Genomic DNA, 17,020 nt, shown 5'->3' with positions numbered 1-17,020 from the left:
CAATATCAGCACCAATACCACCATGCTTCCCATATTCAATCAGATCTTTTGCCAGTGAAAATCTAAACTCCATGAAGAAGTCTTGTATGTGTTTTATGGGTGTCCCAAAATTTTTTTGATCAGTTTTATACAATACCCAAGCATTTGCTGCAGCCAGATCTATAAAATGATTTATGACTAGCACTGTCCATTTGTTCGTTCTAGCTTTTATGCGATATAATGCAATATACCTGTCACAAAGATCAACTCCCCCCATGCTTTCATTATATTTTCTCACACACTCTGGTCTGGGTATGTTGATAGTTCACGGTTCACGATATGGTTGATTACATTTTTCAACATCTTGATTTGGAATTATTTTCAAATTAGGATCCATAGGTATATTACAATTATTACTGTTTGTCATACCAAATTTTTCTAACAATTTTTCAATGTATCTGGTTTGAGAGATAGATAATATTCCATTTTCTTTCAACATCTTGATTTGGAATTATTTTCAAATTAGGATCCATAGGTATATTACAATTATTACTGTTTGTCATACCAAATTTTTCTAAAAAATTTTCAATGTATCTGGTTTGAGAGATAGATAATATTCCATTTTTTTGGTAATATTTGATTTCAAGACCCAAGAAGTAAGAAAGAGAACCTTTGTCCTTAATCTTAAATTTATTCATAAGCTTAATCTTAACGTCATCAATTAGAGAATCACAATCACTTAAATGATAATGTCATCTACATAATGACATAGATACAAGATTTTATCCTTAATTCTCAATACATACAAACAACTATCATTTTCAGATCTTTGGAAACCAAGATTAATAATTAAGAAATTTTAATTTTTACCCAACTTCTTTGCCACTGCTTCCAGTGCTTCCGCTTCCATATCCAGCTTCCTTTTCTCTACACCCTTTCTATAAAGTATCATCTGTAATTCAACCTGAGCAATTTGTTTTCTTAAATCAGCCTCTTGTTTGTCTCCTTTGAGGTATTATTTGAAAGTCATCATTAGAAAAGCTTAGTCTGAACTCTATACCTTTATCACTAGTATACTTGTAGTTCAAGCCCGAAAGCAGTAGTCCTTGAGGATTGTTTGGTATCTTCCAGGTCTTAAAGGCCTGATTTCCAAGCTCAAATGCATATTTGAGCCGGGCGTTCATTTGAATGAGCAACTCATTCTGCATTTGAATGAGCAACTCATTCTGCTGGGCGGGCTGCGGGATTTGGGCAGGAATATGCACACTAACCAATAGCATGCCTTGGTAGTCTTCATTTTTTAATTTTTGGTCTCGTGTATTTTATGGGTTTAACATTGTACAATACATGATTAATAAAGTAGACCTTGCTTAATTATAAAAAAAAGAAAAAAAAAAAGAAAAAAAATAATAATAATGGGAAGGAGAGATGAGAAATAAATTAGTGATGGAGGTGAGATGGATGCTTTAGTGAGGTTTGAAGGGATGTACGGGGAGGACAGGTGGCCATGTCAGTCAAGTGTACACACAAGTGTACACACAAGTGTACACACACACACAAAGTAGATGCAGAAGTTAGATTATATTGAAGGTATAGTAGCTCGCTGATCAAAGTGCTCCTACATGATAATGAGGGTTTAACCGTTGATTTGTTCAAACCAAGTCCCCATCTACAAGTTCCTCCTAATCTTCTGGAAACGAGATACCACGTCAACTCACATGATAAAGATATTGGAATGATAGATACTATGTCGAGAACTGCTTTTCTGTTAACTTCCGGGTGATTTTGGGAGTACTTCTTTTTCGATAGCTGAGCAATTTGTTTTCTTAAATCAGCCTCTTGTTTTCTTAAATCAGCCTCTTGTATTCTTAAATCAGCCTCTTGTAATCTTTTCGAATTCAGCTCTTTGTCAAACTGTATTTGCTGCTGATGTTTCTCCTTTCTTGCGTATCAAGCCCAATGTTTCGTCCAGGGCGGTCGCGGAAAGTGAAAGACGTCCCAACAGATATTGGTTGAGAAAGACGTCCAGTCCGTACTCCTGGTAAGCCAATCATATATTGGGGCGATGGCATATACTGGCGGGTTTTCCACAACTCCTCATCCCTATCAGTCCGAAATGGGACAAAAGCAGCAGAGATCACTCCATCAATATGAGAAACGTCAACTGGAGATGAAATTCTAAAATTTATGTTCCTCATTGATACGGCGGTAACATTGGTACGTAGGCTTCCAACCGTGCTATGCTCCACTCGATTCGAGGCAACTAGAAGATGTAAGGGAGTCACCCTCACCACTAATCCAAAACCTGAGGCAGTTCCGTTGTATATTTGGGTCTTCTTGTCAATTGTAACATTTGTGGCGAAGACCGTAGATCCCTGTAGTGTCGAAGCAGATTTTACGCTTCGTCCTGTTGGATTAACGGTGTATGATGCCATAGGCCTGTAATTGTAACATTTGTGGCGAAGACCGTAGATCCCTGTAGTGTCGAAGCAGATTTTACGCTTCGTCCTGTTGGATTAACGGTGTATGATGTCATAGGCCTGTAGGTCCGGTTAGCGCGGCGATAATTCTGTGTCCTCTTTCTACGCACGCGAGGCTTCTTTCGAGGACGCATACTGACAACAGAACATAAATAAAGATAACAATAAAAGAAGATGAACAGCTACTGTTGTTGGCGCCGAAAGATGCAAGCGTTGCAGTAATGTTTTGTAAACACTGTAATGTATCAACACACATAAATGACAAGAAATGGTAATGGTTGCAAACTGGATTTATCTCCTGTAATAGAAGAGAAAGCAGTAAGAAAGACTGGAGACTAGTCTTTAAAACCTTTTTCTCAAATTTTGTGTTTTTTGATGCAAAATACAACATACCATACGATTAATAATAATAATAACTTGTAGTTCACAACATCGTTCACTGTTGGATCAGATGCCACCTTCCCAGGTCTAATTGAGCTATATATTTCCCTCTTGGGCTCTGTATAGTCAAGAAAGAAAGTATGTTCAATATCTACAGCCTTGTATGGGAAAGGTTTCTCCCTTGCCTCCCTAGTGACAGCAATGCACTTCGCCAGGAGTATGCACTTCTCTATTTTTCAGTTTTCTCCCAATTGCAGCATGAACTGAATCACACTCCATTTGTGTGTGGCCTTTACACAAATAACATTGGTAAATTGAATAAATGAATTCCTTGATTCCTGGGTGGTCCAGGTTTCCTGTTCCAGGATCTCCTCATCTGTCTCGTATGCTGTAGACTGAGCAGTTGAGGAGGCTGGTTCATTTCTTAGGAGTAGATTCCTTCTAGAGCTCTCTGCCATGATGAGCTCATCTTTTTCCTTCAACACAGCCTCTAGTTTCTACACAAGTGCATTAACTGTCTCGTATGCTGTAGACTGAGCAGTTGAGGAGGCTGGATCATTTCTTAGGAGTAGACTCCCTCTAGAGCTCTCTGCCATGATGAGCCCATCTTTTTCCTTCAACACAGCCTCTAGTTTCTACACAAGTGCATTTCTCATCTGTCTCGTATGCTGTAGACTGAGCAGTTGAGGAGGCTGGATCATTTCTTAGGAGTAGACTCCCTCTAGAGCTCTCTGCCATGGTGAGCTCATCTTTTTCCTTCAACACAGCCTCTAGTTTCTACACAAGTGCATTAATCACTTGTGTGACAGCTGTGAAAGACTGTCACAGCTTCCAGCAAGTAAAGAACATTTTGTCACAATATCACAAATTTCCATTGACACAGTTGACACCAAATGTTCTGGAATAGTTTCATTATTCACCATCTGCATGAGCTTTGGCAAGTTCATCTTGAGTTTTTGATATGCATTACTTTGAGAAGACACCGTACTACTAACAGATGGTTCATTTGAAATTGTATCATTTGCTGTATACAATTTGACTTCATTTGTTTCTCTAGTATTTTCAACCATTGGGCAAGGCACATCTCTGTTAATGGAAGAATGGAATTTATTAATATGCTTACATATTGGGTGTATATCAGAACAACTACAGACGTAAATGTTGTCATAGAAAGAATGAACAGCTTGAGCCTCGAGGCAACACTGCCTTTAATTCTTGTAGGTGTAACCATCTCTGTTTCTTAATTTTTAACCTAGTTGTATACAAAGGTTTGTACGGAACAGATCAGTTCAAGGAAGATGAAGCTGTGTGAGTTCTGTGGAAAGCTAATGGAAGTGTCAAATCTGAGTTGACATCACAAGCTTTGTTCAATGAAGCCTCCAAATAATAAAAAAAAAAAAAAAAAATCTTCAGAGAATGATCTCTTGAGTGTCTAGTAGGTAGTTATCTACTCAACTCTCATAGGTGTGCTAGGGACCTATCAAAGTTTACTTAATGCTTCAGTTTCTCAAACAAATAAGAACAATTAATTGGTTATTGCGGTAATTATGCAGAAGTCACGTCCATGGAAAAGAAAGGCTCCTTTTTGTATTTAACCTAACCCTATAATAACACTAATCACTGCTCTAATTGCGAAAACTCCTTCTTGCATTTAACCTAACCCTATAATAACACTGGTCACTGCTTGTTTGTGCCAGTTCCTTGGTAGCAATATTCCACGGACGTGACTTCTGCACAAGTACCATTATTGCATATAGCAGATATCAGTAACACTACACCTGTGAATGCAGGTGTGTCTTTCAGCAGTGTCATATTGAGTTCCTGTGACCACAGAAGCATGAGTGCATTTTGTACTCACACAAATCTTTGCTTAGGTAGGTACAAAGAAAAAAATGGATCACCAATCAATCAGCCTATTACTGGGTTGTTTGTTCCCATGCCTTAAAAATAAGGTTACTGACTCCTGACATTAAACAGTAGGCCTTATCTTGAACCTCCTAAAAGGCTGGGACCATCTTTTCAATTGAAATTGATTATCTACCTAGCATTGGTTGACTATTAAAATACTACCTAGGTGAATTGTTAATTGGTTACTTGGGAAATTGGAATTTCACCATAAAGGCAATCTAACTTACAGACCAATGTGATAATGGTTGATCTCAGAGTTTATCAATTTCCAAGATTTCAACAGGCAGGGAAAACAAAAAGTCCATGGGCTCGGGTGAGTTTTCCAAACATTTCTATTTCCCTGAAGTCTTGAGTTCTTTCCTTTCTTTCACAGAATGTTTGGGTCTAGTTGGTTTTTTCTCCGCTTAAACAGGAAGACTGACATTACTGACAAGAATAAAAAGCAAGAATTATTGGAATTTTTATTCAACGAATAAAGAAAATCACAGAATAGGTAGGTACCTAACTCAGAAAAAATCACCGGTTCCCGCCATTCAAGTTTTCAAAATCAAAATTTGTAAACAAAAGATTTGAGCGCTGCCTTGTGGCGGGTTTTCTAACTACGTCAAGGAGGCTGAAAATAGTGGATAACAGTCGAACAAGTTGTCAAAGTGAGACATAAATTTTTCAGCGATAAAATGTTAATAGTTAATTTTTCCTCACATCAACAGGGTGAACAGCTTCATCTTATTCACCTCAGTCATCGTCCCAGCTTGGGTTTCCCCGTATAGAATCACTTTCTTGAACCCATCTCCCTGGGTGGTTCCACCCTGGGTTCTCTCCCCTCTGTAATCATAAAATAGGTAAGTCTAGTTTTATAAAGGGTAAAACAATTCATTTTGGAAATAAGAGCATGAAGTCAATCTCTCGTAAGGTCAACCAAAATGGCCGCGAAAATCTAAGCTTCACTTTTGATGCGAACGATTTTCATAAACCTCCATGGACGACCTTGGCAGGAATGTGTGCAAGGGCTACAAGGTCAATGACCCAGATTTGATATCCTGACTTCTATCCTTGAAATTTACTAGACATTCAACTTTTTCTTCAAAGTTTTTATTACTTTCTATTACTACAGTATAGCGGAGCTATACTAGTAATGAAAGTATTGCAATCGGTCCAAATTTTCAAAATCGGATTTTTTTTTTTTTTTTTTTTTTTTTTTTTTTTTTTTTTTTTTTTTACAGAGTACCTACCTAGTGAGAGAAAAGGTACCTACATATAATTTTATTTTGTTTACGACCAAACTGATGCATTTCGGTATTATTATTTCTACATAATTACAACAGCTATGATACATTCTATACATTTACCTACACAACCAACAAAAACGCTGTAAAATACTGTAAATATTAAACACCTATTATGTAATAATAAAATTAATACATAATACAAACATAAAATGTAACCGATACGTACTAAACTTTATCAAATTCTGATTTCCCTACTTCTCCTCTACTGAGGTCTTTAGAGCTCAAAGTTTGTGTAAAGTAAACAGCCAGATGACCTTATGTTACAGTCGGAATTAAAATTCATCTTTTGGTCGTTAAACCAAACGTGCTTGCCTTGACCATATACTTTAGGTGCCTAGGTAGTAGGTACCATATCTTAGATACCTAACTACCTATAGGTACACTCATAGTAGGTACCTACATTATTTGTATTAATATAGCATCAATTTATTAGTTAGTAGGTAGGTAGCTACCAGCTACTGATTCTCTATTATTGATGGTATTGTTGTAGAGCTGTAGAGATATGTGTTAGAGTGAGTGAATTACTCAGTCAATGAGTCAGATCTTTTTTTTTTTTTTTTTTTTTTTTTTTAAAAAAAAAAGGAGTTTTCCCCCCCCCGTCTTTATTTTTTGTTTTTCACAAAAAAAAAAAAAAAAAAAAAAAAAAAAAAAAAAAAAATGTTGGGAAATCAAGACCTACGTTTTATCAGTTTATATTGAATTTGTTCAATGATGAAGATCAGCTTTTGGCGCTCAGCGGAAATGATGTGAACAAAAGATCACAAGAACGGTATGTCGTAAAGCCGATGAAATTTTGTATGCTATCCCGTATGCTGACAAAGAATATATAAAATAATCGGATTGTCATCCATGACAATCCTGATATTAACCAGAGTCATTGTTTGCTAACCCTTATTCGTATAAACGTGACAGAGGTCAGAAACATTTGTCATTCAGTGGATTATTCTAATCAATGTGATTTTCACGCCGAATCGAATGGGTGCTAATTTCAGTACTATGCTGACTTATAGGTTGGACAAGTTCGGCGGAGTTCGATACTTCCCTTGGTGTCGACTAAATTCCCCTTTTATTCGTGAACCGTTACCAAAAAAGCAGTGAATAGTTCAATCCCATGTGATTTTTCACGCGGAATCGAATGGTGGCTACTTTTAGCACTCTACACTGACTTACAGTTGAGACACTTGCGGGTTCGATACTCAGCCCTGTTCAACAAATTTTCCCTTTTATTTGTGAACCGTTACCAATAAGCAGTGAATAGTTGATCCCATGTGATTTTACACCCGCGATTCTAGCCGAATAGGTGAAACTTTTAGAAACTGTCCGACTTAATGTAATAGGGGGGGGGGGCCATTTTTTTTTTTTTTTTTTTTTTTTCATTTTCCCTCTGTGACTGCAAAATATCTCTAGGACCTTCCTCAGCTGCTTATAATTACTTACCTATATTAACCAATGCAAAAATTGTAGTAAGGCACCTACCTACCTACCCACCCACCACCACGCAGCCTATAGTAGAGATATGTACTTCGGTAGGAACCGGTTTTGTCATAGAAATCTAGGCAAAGTATCTTGGAACTTACCTACTTACCTATATGTCAGTCAATTTTCAAATTTTCCTGATGTTATTTTCAAAATTTCCTTGTGATTTTTCTTCTTAAGACTTTATTACCTAGGTAACCTACACAGCACAAAGATGTTAAATTTCATGTCACTTTTCATGTGAAACGACCTGTGATAGGTACCTACCTACATGTACCTACTACGTGGGCTCGTAGGTAGGTAGGTTTACATACGAGCCGGCGTTTTTTGTCAGCCTCTCAATCAGCCCTAACTAATGTGATTGATTTGAGCTGACATTTGGTTTTGGCTACAAAATTTTTACGAGTGGATGTCCTTCGCACTCAACCTTTGCTAGGTATTTCTTTATCAAGGAAAATTTCAGGGTGATAACCTCTCTGATTAAAGTAGGTACCTCAGCCAGACTGAGCTGGTCTACTCCCTGTTTAAAGTCCCCCAGCCAGACTATTAAGCTGTTCTAATAGGTATATTCCTTGTTTAAAGTCCCCCCAGCCAGACTAAGCTGTTCTAATAGGTAGGTTCCTGTTAAAAGTCCCCCCCCGCCAGACTAAGCTGGTCTACTCCCTGTTTATAAAGTTACCCAGCCAGACTAAGCTGGTCTACTCCCTGTTTATAAAGTTACAGGGTGAACAGCTTCATCTTATTCACCTCAGTCATCGTCCCAGCTTGGGTTTCCCCGTATAGAATCACTTTCTTGAACCCATCTCCCCGGGTGGTTCCACCCTGGGTACTCTCCCCTCTGTAGGCCTTGAACAGTTTGTGGTCTGCAATGATGACACCTCCGTTGTGAATGATGATAAACTCGAGGAGAGACCGCAAGTATTCGTCTTCCTCCATGGAATAGAAGACAAAGTTGTCCAGGAGAGATGAGGTCTGATAGAGGTAGCTTTTGATGGGACCGTTCAGACCTGAGGAAAAAGCAAGCAGATAATATTACAGTACAGACCTTATAGTCATTTCCCCGTCTTAGAGCGTCTGCCTTGTAAGCGCTAGGTCGTGGGTTCGATTTCCGCCCGGGACGAACTTTATCCAAAACTGATAAAGTTCGTTCTCGGAACGGCTGGCATTCTCCTATCCTATCAATTCCTGTCTTTCTTTTCTCAACGATTTATGAGTGATAATACCTCAGAAGTTACAGTTCTCTCTGTCAAACCACTTTAAGTAAAAATAATGTAAAAAAGTGGAAAAAAAAGCGTTATGAGCCAGACTAGTTAGCTTGAAGTGTAGCGCATCCGCCTTGCATGCTCAATAATAAATAAATAAACTCACCTGAACTATCCAGGGGTATGAACTTCCTCGCTAAGGTGACAATGTCTCCCTCCTCACAACACTGCCTCACATAATCCACATTAACTATACACACATGTAGAGATATCGCTTTCAAGAACTTGGGTGTTCTCCTTAGCACTTTATTCTCACTATCTACACCCACAATGAGAAAATTAGTCTGCTGATTGACATCATTATCAATCACAGGATTGAACACATCGATGAATCTTTCCAGATGAACGTAGTCATCCCCTTCTATATTCGAAATGACAATCTTCAAATTGTGTTTGGAAAGCTTTTGGGTGTTCTGTGTGAGAAGTTGTTCCTCTATGAGATTAGGGTCAGGTTCGATGCAGGTTTTGTCGTTTGTTTGTGAGCTGGTTTCTTGGATTTCGAAATCAGCAGGACAGTTGTTTGATTCCGTTTGTTTGTTCTCAAGCTCATCCATGGTAGTTTTATCTAGCAAGGTATCTGTTTGCATTGGTTCATTCTCTTGAAGGTTAATATTTGTGTCTTTTGGATCCTTGTCTGTTTTATTAATTTCCTTCTCATCATTCCATTTCGTGCTCTCTCTATCAATTGTCATTTCTTCATCTGAGCTGATCACAGCTACACTTTTCGACACTTCCTTTTCTTTTCGCCAGGTGCAAGTGCTTTCGAATTCTCTGGGTGGTGTTGCATTGACACATTCATCATCACTTGGCTCACCCATTTCAACATCTTTGGTTTCTTGAGAGAACAGAAGGGGTGAGGAGCTATTCCTCTTAGGTAGGAGTAAATCATTCACTGAAGATTCTATCACTTCAGTTTCAGTCTCAATGAATTGTTCTTGGCTTTTGGTTAGGATTTTATCAACGTTGGCTGTAGTATTGTCTTCATTGAGTGAGAAGTTGGTTTCATGGGAGTCAGCAAAATCTGCTTCTTGTTGGTGATTATGGGTTGGGTTTTGTTGACCACCTTCACATTTGTCAAGATGGTTTTGAGATTCCATTTGAATACTTGGAAGACATCTCTTATCTTCTTTGATTATTTCTTCTCCAGTTTCTATTGGTTCTAAATGCCCCATTCTGTCATTAGAATCATTCAGATCTTTGTTGACTACAAACGAAACATTATCAAATGGCCTGAAACTAACATCTGTCTGAGTACTCTGATTGCTTTTATTACAAATATTGATCAGTCTATTCCCGCTTATCTTGCCTGGTGAATCAGGTGTTAAGCCAGACTAAGCTGGTCTACTCCCTGTTTATAAAGTTACCCAGCCAGACTAAGCTGGTCTACTCCCTGTCTAAAGTCCCCCAGCCAGACTGTATAGGTACTAGGTTTATACAGGTATTACAGGTAGGTAGGTACCTACTACCTGTCGTCACACAATACCAATGTGAGTCGCGTGATTAATTAAAAAACAGAAAAGTTCAGTCCATTTGTATTGAGAGATGGCCTCAAGAACACATCTCTGTCAGTTGGTTTGTTTTCTATATCAAATTGAATATTTTTTACCAGGGTGGTGAATTTGTTCAAGGTTGGATCAAGAGAGAGGTTGGATAACTCACAGCTTGGACATAATGTTCCTGAAACACAAGAGGAAGAGATTAATAAAAAAATATAAATAATTATTATTAGGATTGAGGAAATTTTTGAAATCCTGCCCTTCTACCTGTTCCAGTTTGTTGAAGGTAAATGTTTCCATACATTCATGTTTCACAGGATCAGAGTATTCATCAAACGCCTTTAAAACATCTTCTAAAGTTTTCTTCTCATTCAGCTTGAGGTTATTGAATATATCGGGATAAAATGGAGCTCCTAAGCCACTAAATCCATGAGGCCACCACTGCGAAAACATTGCAGTATTTGTGATGGTATTGTTGCTGTTTAGGGACTTGGGTAGGGAATAAAAAGTAAAAGTCAAAGGTTTTAAATCAGTAACACGGCGATCCGCCATCACGAATTTATTTCAAAATCAAAAATCATTGTTTACATATTATTTCAAGACATTGTTGTCAGATCTACTAACAACGGCGATCCGCCATCACGAATTTATTTCAAAATCTAAAATCATTGTTTACATATTATTTCAAGACATTGTTGTCAGATCTACTAACATGTTCCTTTTTTTTTTTAATTAATTAAATAAATAATTAAAGGTGAAAAGAGAAATTAAGGACAAGCTCTTTCACACCATCAATTAAGGCTAAGGGGGTGAAAGGAGTAAATAATGACAAGCTCCTTTCACACCTTCAAAATAAATAATTAAAGGTGAAAAGAGAAATTAAGGACAAGCTCTTTCACACCATCAATTAAGGCTAAGGGGGTGAAAGGAGTAAATAAAGACAAGCTCCTTTCACACCTTCTAGAACTTGGGTGTTCTCCTTAGCACTTTATTCTCACTATCTACACCCACAATGAGAAAATTAGTCTGCTGATTGACATCATTATCAATGAAAGGATTGAACACATCGATGAATCTTTCCAGATGAACGTAGTCATCCCCTTCTATATTCGAAATGACAATCTTCAAGTTGTGTTTGGAAAGCTTTTGGGTGTTCTGTGTGAGAAGTTGTTCCTCTATGAGATTAGGGTCAGGTTCGATGCAGGTTTTGTCGTTTGTTTGTGAGCTGGTTTCTTGGATTTCGAAATCAGCAGGACAGTTGTTTGATTCCGTTTGTTTGTTCTCAAGCTCATCCATGGTAGTTTTATCTAGCAAGGTATCTGTTTGCATTGGTTCATTCTCTTGAAAATGGATTAGGGTCAGGTTCGATGCAGGTTTTGTCGTTTGTTTGTGAGCTGGTTTCTTGGATTTCGAAATCAGCAGGACAGTTGTTTGATTCTGTTTGTTTGTTTTCAAGCTCACCCATGGTAGTTTTATCTAGCAAGGTATCTGTTTGCATTGGTTCATTCTCTTGAAGGTTGCCCCTACAACAAACTCTTTCAAATATAGGATTGACGAATTCATCTCTTCTAACTCTCTAAAATAACTTAACATAACCTCTCTTTATACTTACTTGATCTGGGCATAATAAGTATTTTTCTTCTGCCCTTACAAGATTAATTATTATTATTATTATTATTATTATTATTACTTATTTATAAGTCTCCCCCCTCCCTTTATTTTTCAATAGCTGTACAATGTACATCATCCAAGGTTGCCAATTTTCGCCAAAATTATCATCATTATGAGTACATACCGATTTGTCAAAGTCTGACTGCTAGACAAGGTTATTAAAGATTGAAGGAGAGAGAAAAACACAGATATCTATCTGTTCTGTTGGAATAGAACTAGCGTCCTTTTACCCCAGCAATAGTCTACTACTATTATTTTGGTCGAATTCTCAAATACCCGCTAAATGTTGAGCATAAAATTACATATAGGCTTGTATTGAACCCACGTCCTTCTGATTGCCAGACCGTTACCGTCACTCTAACCCCTGCTCCCCAGATTACGAGTCCAACATTGTACCTCTGAGCTAATGTTCTTGATATGATATAAGTATGCGATATTACTTATGTACTTACTTAATGTGCTATTCTGATCATTACTGCAATGATATCTTGCTTGTTATAATACTTGTTCGCTGAAGTACATAGTACATACTTAGTGACAAAATGTTTGTTCTGTTAAGTACTTAAAATTTGAATTGCATAAAACAACTGGTTTTGTCTAATGCCGAATACAGATACTCAGGTACCTTGTGCAATTGTTACTTAGCTTAAATCTGCCATCAGTACATTGAGATGAATTATTATTATTATTATTATTATCATTATTATTACTTATTTATAAGTCTCCCCCCCTCCCTCCCTTTATTTTTCAATAGCTGTACAATGTACATTATCCAAGGTTGCCAATTTTCGCCAAAATTATCATCATTATGAGTACATACCTATTTGTCAAAGTCTGACTGCTAGACAAGGTTATTAAAGATTGAAGGAGAGAGAAAAACACAGATATCTGTTCTAGAGTCCTTTTACCCCAGCAATAGTCTACTACTATTATTTTGGTCGAATTCTCAAATACCCGCTAAATGTTGAGCATAAAATTACATATAGGCTTGTATTGAACCCACGTCCTTCTGATTACCAGACCGTTACCGTCACTCGAACCCCTGCTCCCCAGATTACGAGTCCAACATTGTACCTCTGAGGTAATGTTCTAGATATGATATAAGTATGCGATATTATATTACTTATGTACTTACTTAATGTGCTATTCTGATCATTACTGCAATGATATCTTGCTTGCTATAATACTTCTTCGCTGAAGTACCTACTTAGTGACAAAATGTTTGTTCTGTTAAGTACATAAAATTTGAATTGCTCTTGCTTGCTATAATACTTCTTCGCTGAAGTACCTACTTAGTGACAAAATGTTTGTTCTGTTAAGTACATAAAATTTGAATTGCATAAACAACTGGTTTTGTCTAATGCCGAATACAGATACTCAGGTACCTTGTGCATTTGTTAGGTACTTATCAATATCTACCATCAGTACATTGAGATGGGATCATATAATGAACCAGAAATTGCAACACAACTTGAATAAAATATTAATTAGGTGTTATGTATTTACTTGGTGATTTACAGTTTTATCTTCGTTTTTTTTAAGAGGTTTGATAGAGAGAACTGTACCAGCGGATGTCTTATCGTATCAAAGAGGTTTGATAGAGAGAACTGTACCAGCGGAGGTCTTATCGTATCAGAGGTTTAATAGAGAGAATTTTTTTTTTTTTTTTTTTTTTTTTTTTTTTTTTTTTTTTTTTTTTTTTTTTTCAAGAGGCTCGATAGAGAGAACTGTACCAGCGGAGGTCTTACCGTATCAAAGAGGTTTGATAGAACTGTACCAGCGAAGGTCTTATAGTATCAAAGAGGTTTGATAGAGAGAACTGTACCAGCGGAGGTCTTATCGTATCAAAGAGGTTTGATAGAACTGTACCAGCGAAGGTCTTATCGTATCAAAGAGGTTTGATAGAGAGAACTGTACCAGCGGAGGTCTTATCGTATCAAAGAGGTTTGATAGAGAGAACTGTACCAGCGGAGGTCTTATCGTATCAAAGAGGTTTGATGGAGAGAACTGTACCAGCGGAGGTCTTATCGCATCAAAGAGGTTTGATAGAGAGAACTGTACCAGCGGAGGTCTTATCGTATCAAAGAGGTTTGATAGAGAGAACTGTACCAGCGGAGGTCTTATCGTATCAAAGAGGTTTGATAGAGAGAACTGTACCAGCGGAGATCTTATCGTATCAAAGAGATTTGTTAGAGAGAACTGTACCAGCGGAGGTCTTATCGTATCAAAGAGGTTTGATAGAGAGAACTGTACCAGCGGAGATCTTATCGTATCAAAGAGATTTGTTAGAGAGAACTGTACCAGCGGATGTCTTATCGTATCAAAGAGGTTTGATAGAGAGAACTGTACCAGCGGAGGTCTTATCGTATCAAAGAGAGGGCGAGGACATGATAGGAGAAAGTCAGCCGTTCCTTATCTTTTTTTAACTTGATAAGGAGAACCAAAAGGCAGCTATATCTTTTTATCAAACAACGAACTTTATCCTTTTGGGTTATCGCATCAAAGAGGTTTGATAGAGAGAACTGTACCAGCGGAGGTCTTATTGTATCAAAGAGGTTTGATAGAGAGAACTGTACCAGCGGAGATCTTATCGTATCAAAGAGAGGACGAGGACAAAGGACATGATAGGAGAAAGTCAGCCGTTCCTTATCTTTTTATCAAACAACGAACTTTATCTTTTTGGGATAAAAATAGCGGGAATCGAACCCGCGACCCAACGCTTTTTTTATTAGTTAGTCAAATATTTCTAATTTCCCTCTTATTCCCTGTTGCAGGATATGCGTACCATACTGTGGGCGGTCACGATTTGAGCTCTTCAGTACCTCTGGAACTTTATCTACTACCGGCTGATGAGAATGGTGTTGACGAGTTGAGACCCAAACGATCCTTGTCCTCTACAGTATCACCGTTTGCCTTCGAAGGTAAGGACAATTTTGTTTGAATTTTGTACTTTTATTTATTTATTCACAAAGTTATACGGTTGTTAACAGAAGTCATAATAATAATAGTGCTTATTTATTCTACTACCGGCTGATGAGAATGGTGTTGACGAGTTGAGACCCAAACGATCCTTGTCCTCTACAGTATCACCGTTTGCCTTCGAAGGTGAGGACAATTTTGTTTGAATTTTGTACTTTTATTTATTTATTCACAAAGATACATATACGGTTGTTAACAGAAGTCATCAAACACAAAAAGCCCACTCTGACGCTTGGGTGTAGGAACAAACAGCCCTAAAGGTTGGGTTATCAAAAAGGAGGACAGGATATGCGAAGGCTAGCTCTTCTGCGAACAGACCCTTACGTATCTATTAAGGATAAAGTTCGCATCGGGCGGGACTCGAACCCGCGACCTAGCGCTTACAAGGCATGCGCGCTATCTTCCAAGCTCTCTGGACTATATACGTAATCTGGCTATTTATTTCTTTGATTGATTCTGCTCGATTCTCCTACAATAGATCAGTTGCGGGCAGTGTTGTGAGGAGGGAGACATTGTCACCTTAGCGAGGAAGTTCATACCCCTGGATAGTTCAGGTGAGTTTATTTATTTATTATTATTTTTTAGTCCTTTGACTACAAGGGCATAGAGCATGCAAGGCGGATGCGCTACACTTCAAGCTAACTAGTCTGGCTCATAACGCTTTTTTTTTCACTTTTTTACATTATTTTTACTTAAAGTGGTTTGACAGAGAGAACTGTAACTTCTGAGGTCTTATCGCCCATAAATCGATGAGAAAAGCAAGACAGGAATTGATAGGATAGGAGAAAGCCAGCCGTTCCGAGAACGAACTTCATCAGTTTTGGATAAAGTTCGTCCCGGGCGGAAATCGAACCCGCGACCTAGCGCTTACAAGGCAGACGCTCTAAGACGGGGAAATGACTACAAGGTCTGTACTGTAATATTATCTGCTTGTCAATAATAGTAGTAGCCTACTGCTGGAGTAAAGGGACTTTTCAGTCCTATGCGAGCAGTATAAATAAGCACTATTATTATTATTACTTGGATGATATTGCAAAGTCATAGAGCAGGAAAAATGAGGACCAACGAATTTTTTCTTTTTCTTCTACGACTTCTAGAGCCCGACATAAATTTAAAAAATACCGGTTAATCGTGAACTTTGACGTCACGGCATACGCTCCCGTAAGCGATGACGTCATAATTTTCGACTCCCGCTTCATTTGTTTGTGCGCAAACGTTTCTGCGCATTTTGACGTGAAATCTGACGTCACAACTCTTTTAACTTTTTTTCATTAGAACGGCAATTAAAAGTTGAATTTTCGACCTTTTAAAGTTACTTTTTCGGAGTTTCGGCCTCATATTTACATTTTTCACAACTTTTTACGTAGGAATCGACCTTTTATTAATAATTTTTACCCATTTGCAACTGCTCCATTCCTACATACTGTCCGGGCGGAAATCGAACTCGCAATCGAGCGCTCATAAAGCAGCCCCTTTCAAGCTAACCAGGCTGTCTACTAAACGTAATTCTTTCACCCGTCACCAGGTGCGGACTCGGTGCTAAACAGCAAGGCCCCGCCCCACTCGATCACTTTCCCCGACACCAACCCCCCTCCCGCCTCGGACGCGCCTGCCCCTCCCTCCTCCGTAGGCTCTATCATTCCCGGCCTAGCCTCCAACCCGACCCTGGCCGACAAGCCCGCCAAGCCATCCTCACTGGGCGGGAGCGGAGCGTACTATGCCGCCAGTAATAAGAGTCGGGCCACCAAGAAAGTGTTGCCCGGGAGCGAGGAAACGCTGGGCGTGAATGCTGCCGGCAAAAAGACGTACCTGTCCACCCCGCTCAAACCTTGTGAGTAGATCTTTTCGCCTTGAGGGGTGTACTCAGCCTCGTGAGTACAATCGAGCACCTACTTTGATAGAGTAGAGATCAGGACCGACATTACCAGTGTAAAAAGATTTATTGAAATATAGACATTGATTGCAAAAGATGCTTGGTAATGCTGTGATATCCACAAAAGTGGTGACAAAGCTCTGCTTTACCACAAAAAATTTGATATTTAATTTGATTTATTTTAAGAGGTTTGATTGAGGAAACTGTAACACCCATATTTATGAAC

At 38.3% G+C, this 17,020-nt stretch overlaps 2 protein-coding genes across 2 annotated transcripts; one reads left to right on the top strand and one right to left on the bottom strand.

Moving 5' to 3' along the window:
* Positions 1–3,419: 3,419 nt before the first annotated feature.
* LOC103508560 lies at positions 3,420–10,088 on the bottom strand. The gene is made up of 5 exons (XM_017443813.2): positions 8,882–10,088; positions 8,235–8,520; positions 5,451–5,573; positions 3,731–3,926; positions 3,420–3,617 (listed from the first exon to the last, which is right to left on the bottom strand). The coding sequence occupies exons 1-5, from the start codon at positions 9,945–9,947 to the stop codon at positions 3,420–3,422; spliced, it is 1,869 nt and encodes a 622-aa protein (XP_017299302.1). The 5' UTR covers positions 9,948–10,088.
* A 2,615-nt stretch (positions 10,089–12,703) lies between these two features.
* LOC103508559 lies at positions 12,704–16,760 on the top strand. The gene is made up of 5 exons (XM_026823130.1): positions 12,704–12,719; positions 12,996–13,023; positions 14,679–14,800; positions 14,985–15,047; positions 16,447–16,760. The coding sequence occupies exons 1-5, from the start codon at positions 12,704–12,706 to the stop codon at positions 16,758–16,760; spliced, it is 543 nt and encodes a 180-aa protein (XP_026678931.1).
* The last annotated feature ends 260 nt before the right edge of the window (positions 16,761–17,020 follow it).

The sequence above is a fragment of the Diaphorina citri genome, unplaced genomic scaffold (genome assembly GCF_000475195.1).
Source record: "Diaphorina citri unplaced genomic scaffold, Diaci psyllid genome assembly version 1.1 scaffold409, whole genome shotgun sequence".
NCBI classification, from domain to species: domain Eukaryota; kingdom Metazoa; phylum Arthropoda; class Insecta; order Hemiptera; family Psyllidae; genus Diaphorina; species Diaphorina citri.
Note: the sequence above shows the minus strand (reverse complement) of the source record. Positions and strands in the feature narration are given on the sequence as shown.

Excerpts from the sequence above, each read along its gene's own strand:
- LOC103508560 (XM_017443813.2), bottom strand. The coding sequence starts at position 9,947 with ATGGGGCATTTAGAACCAATAGAAACTGGAGAAGAAATAATCAAAGAA. Across the intron at positions 8,521-8,881 it reads CATACCCCTGGATAGTTCAG|GTCTGAACGGTCCCATCAAA; the intron begins GTGAGTTTATTT and ends CTTTTTCCTCAG. Across the intron at positions 3,618-3,730 it reads AAACTATTCCAGAACATTTG|AAACTAGAGGCTGTGTTGAA; the intron begins GTGTCAACTGTG and ends GCACTTGTGTAG.
- LOC103508559 (XM_026823130.1), top strand. Across the intron at positions 14,801-14,984 it reads ACTACCGGCTGATGAGAATG|GTGTTGACGAGTTGAGACCC; the intron begins GTGTTGACGAGT and ends CTGATGAGAATG. Across the intron at positions 15,048-16,446 it reads ATCACCGTTTGCCTTCGAAG|GTGCGGACTCGGTGCTAAAC; the intron begins GTGAGGACAATT and ends ACCCGTCACCAG.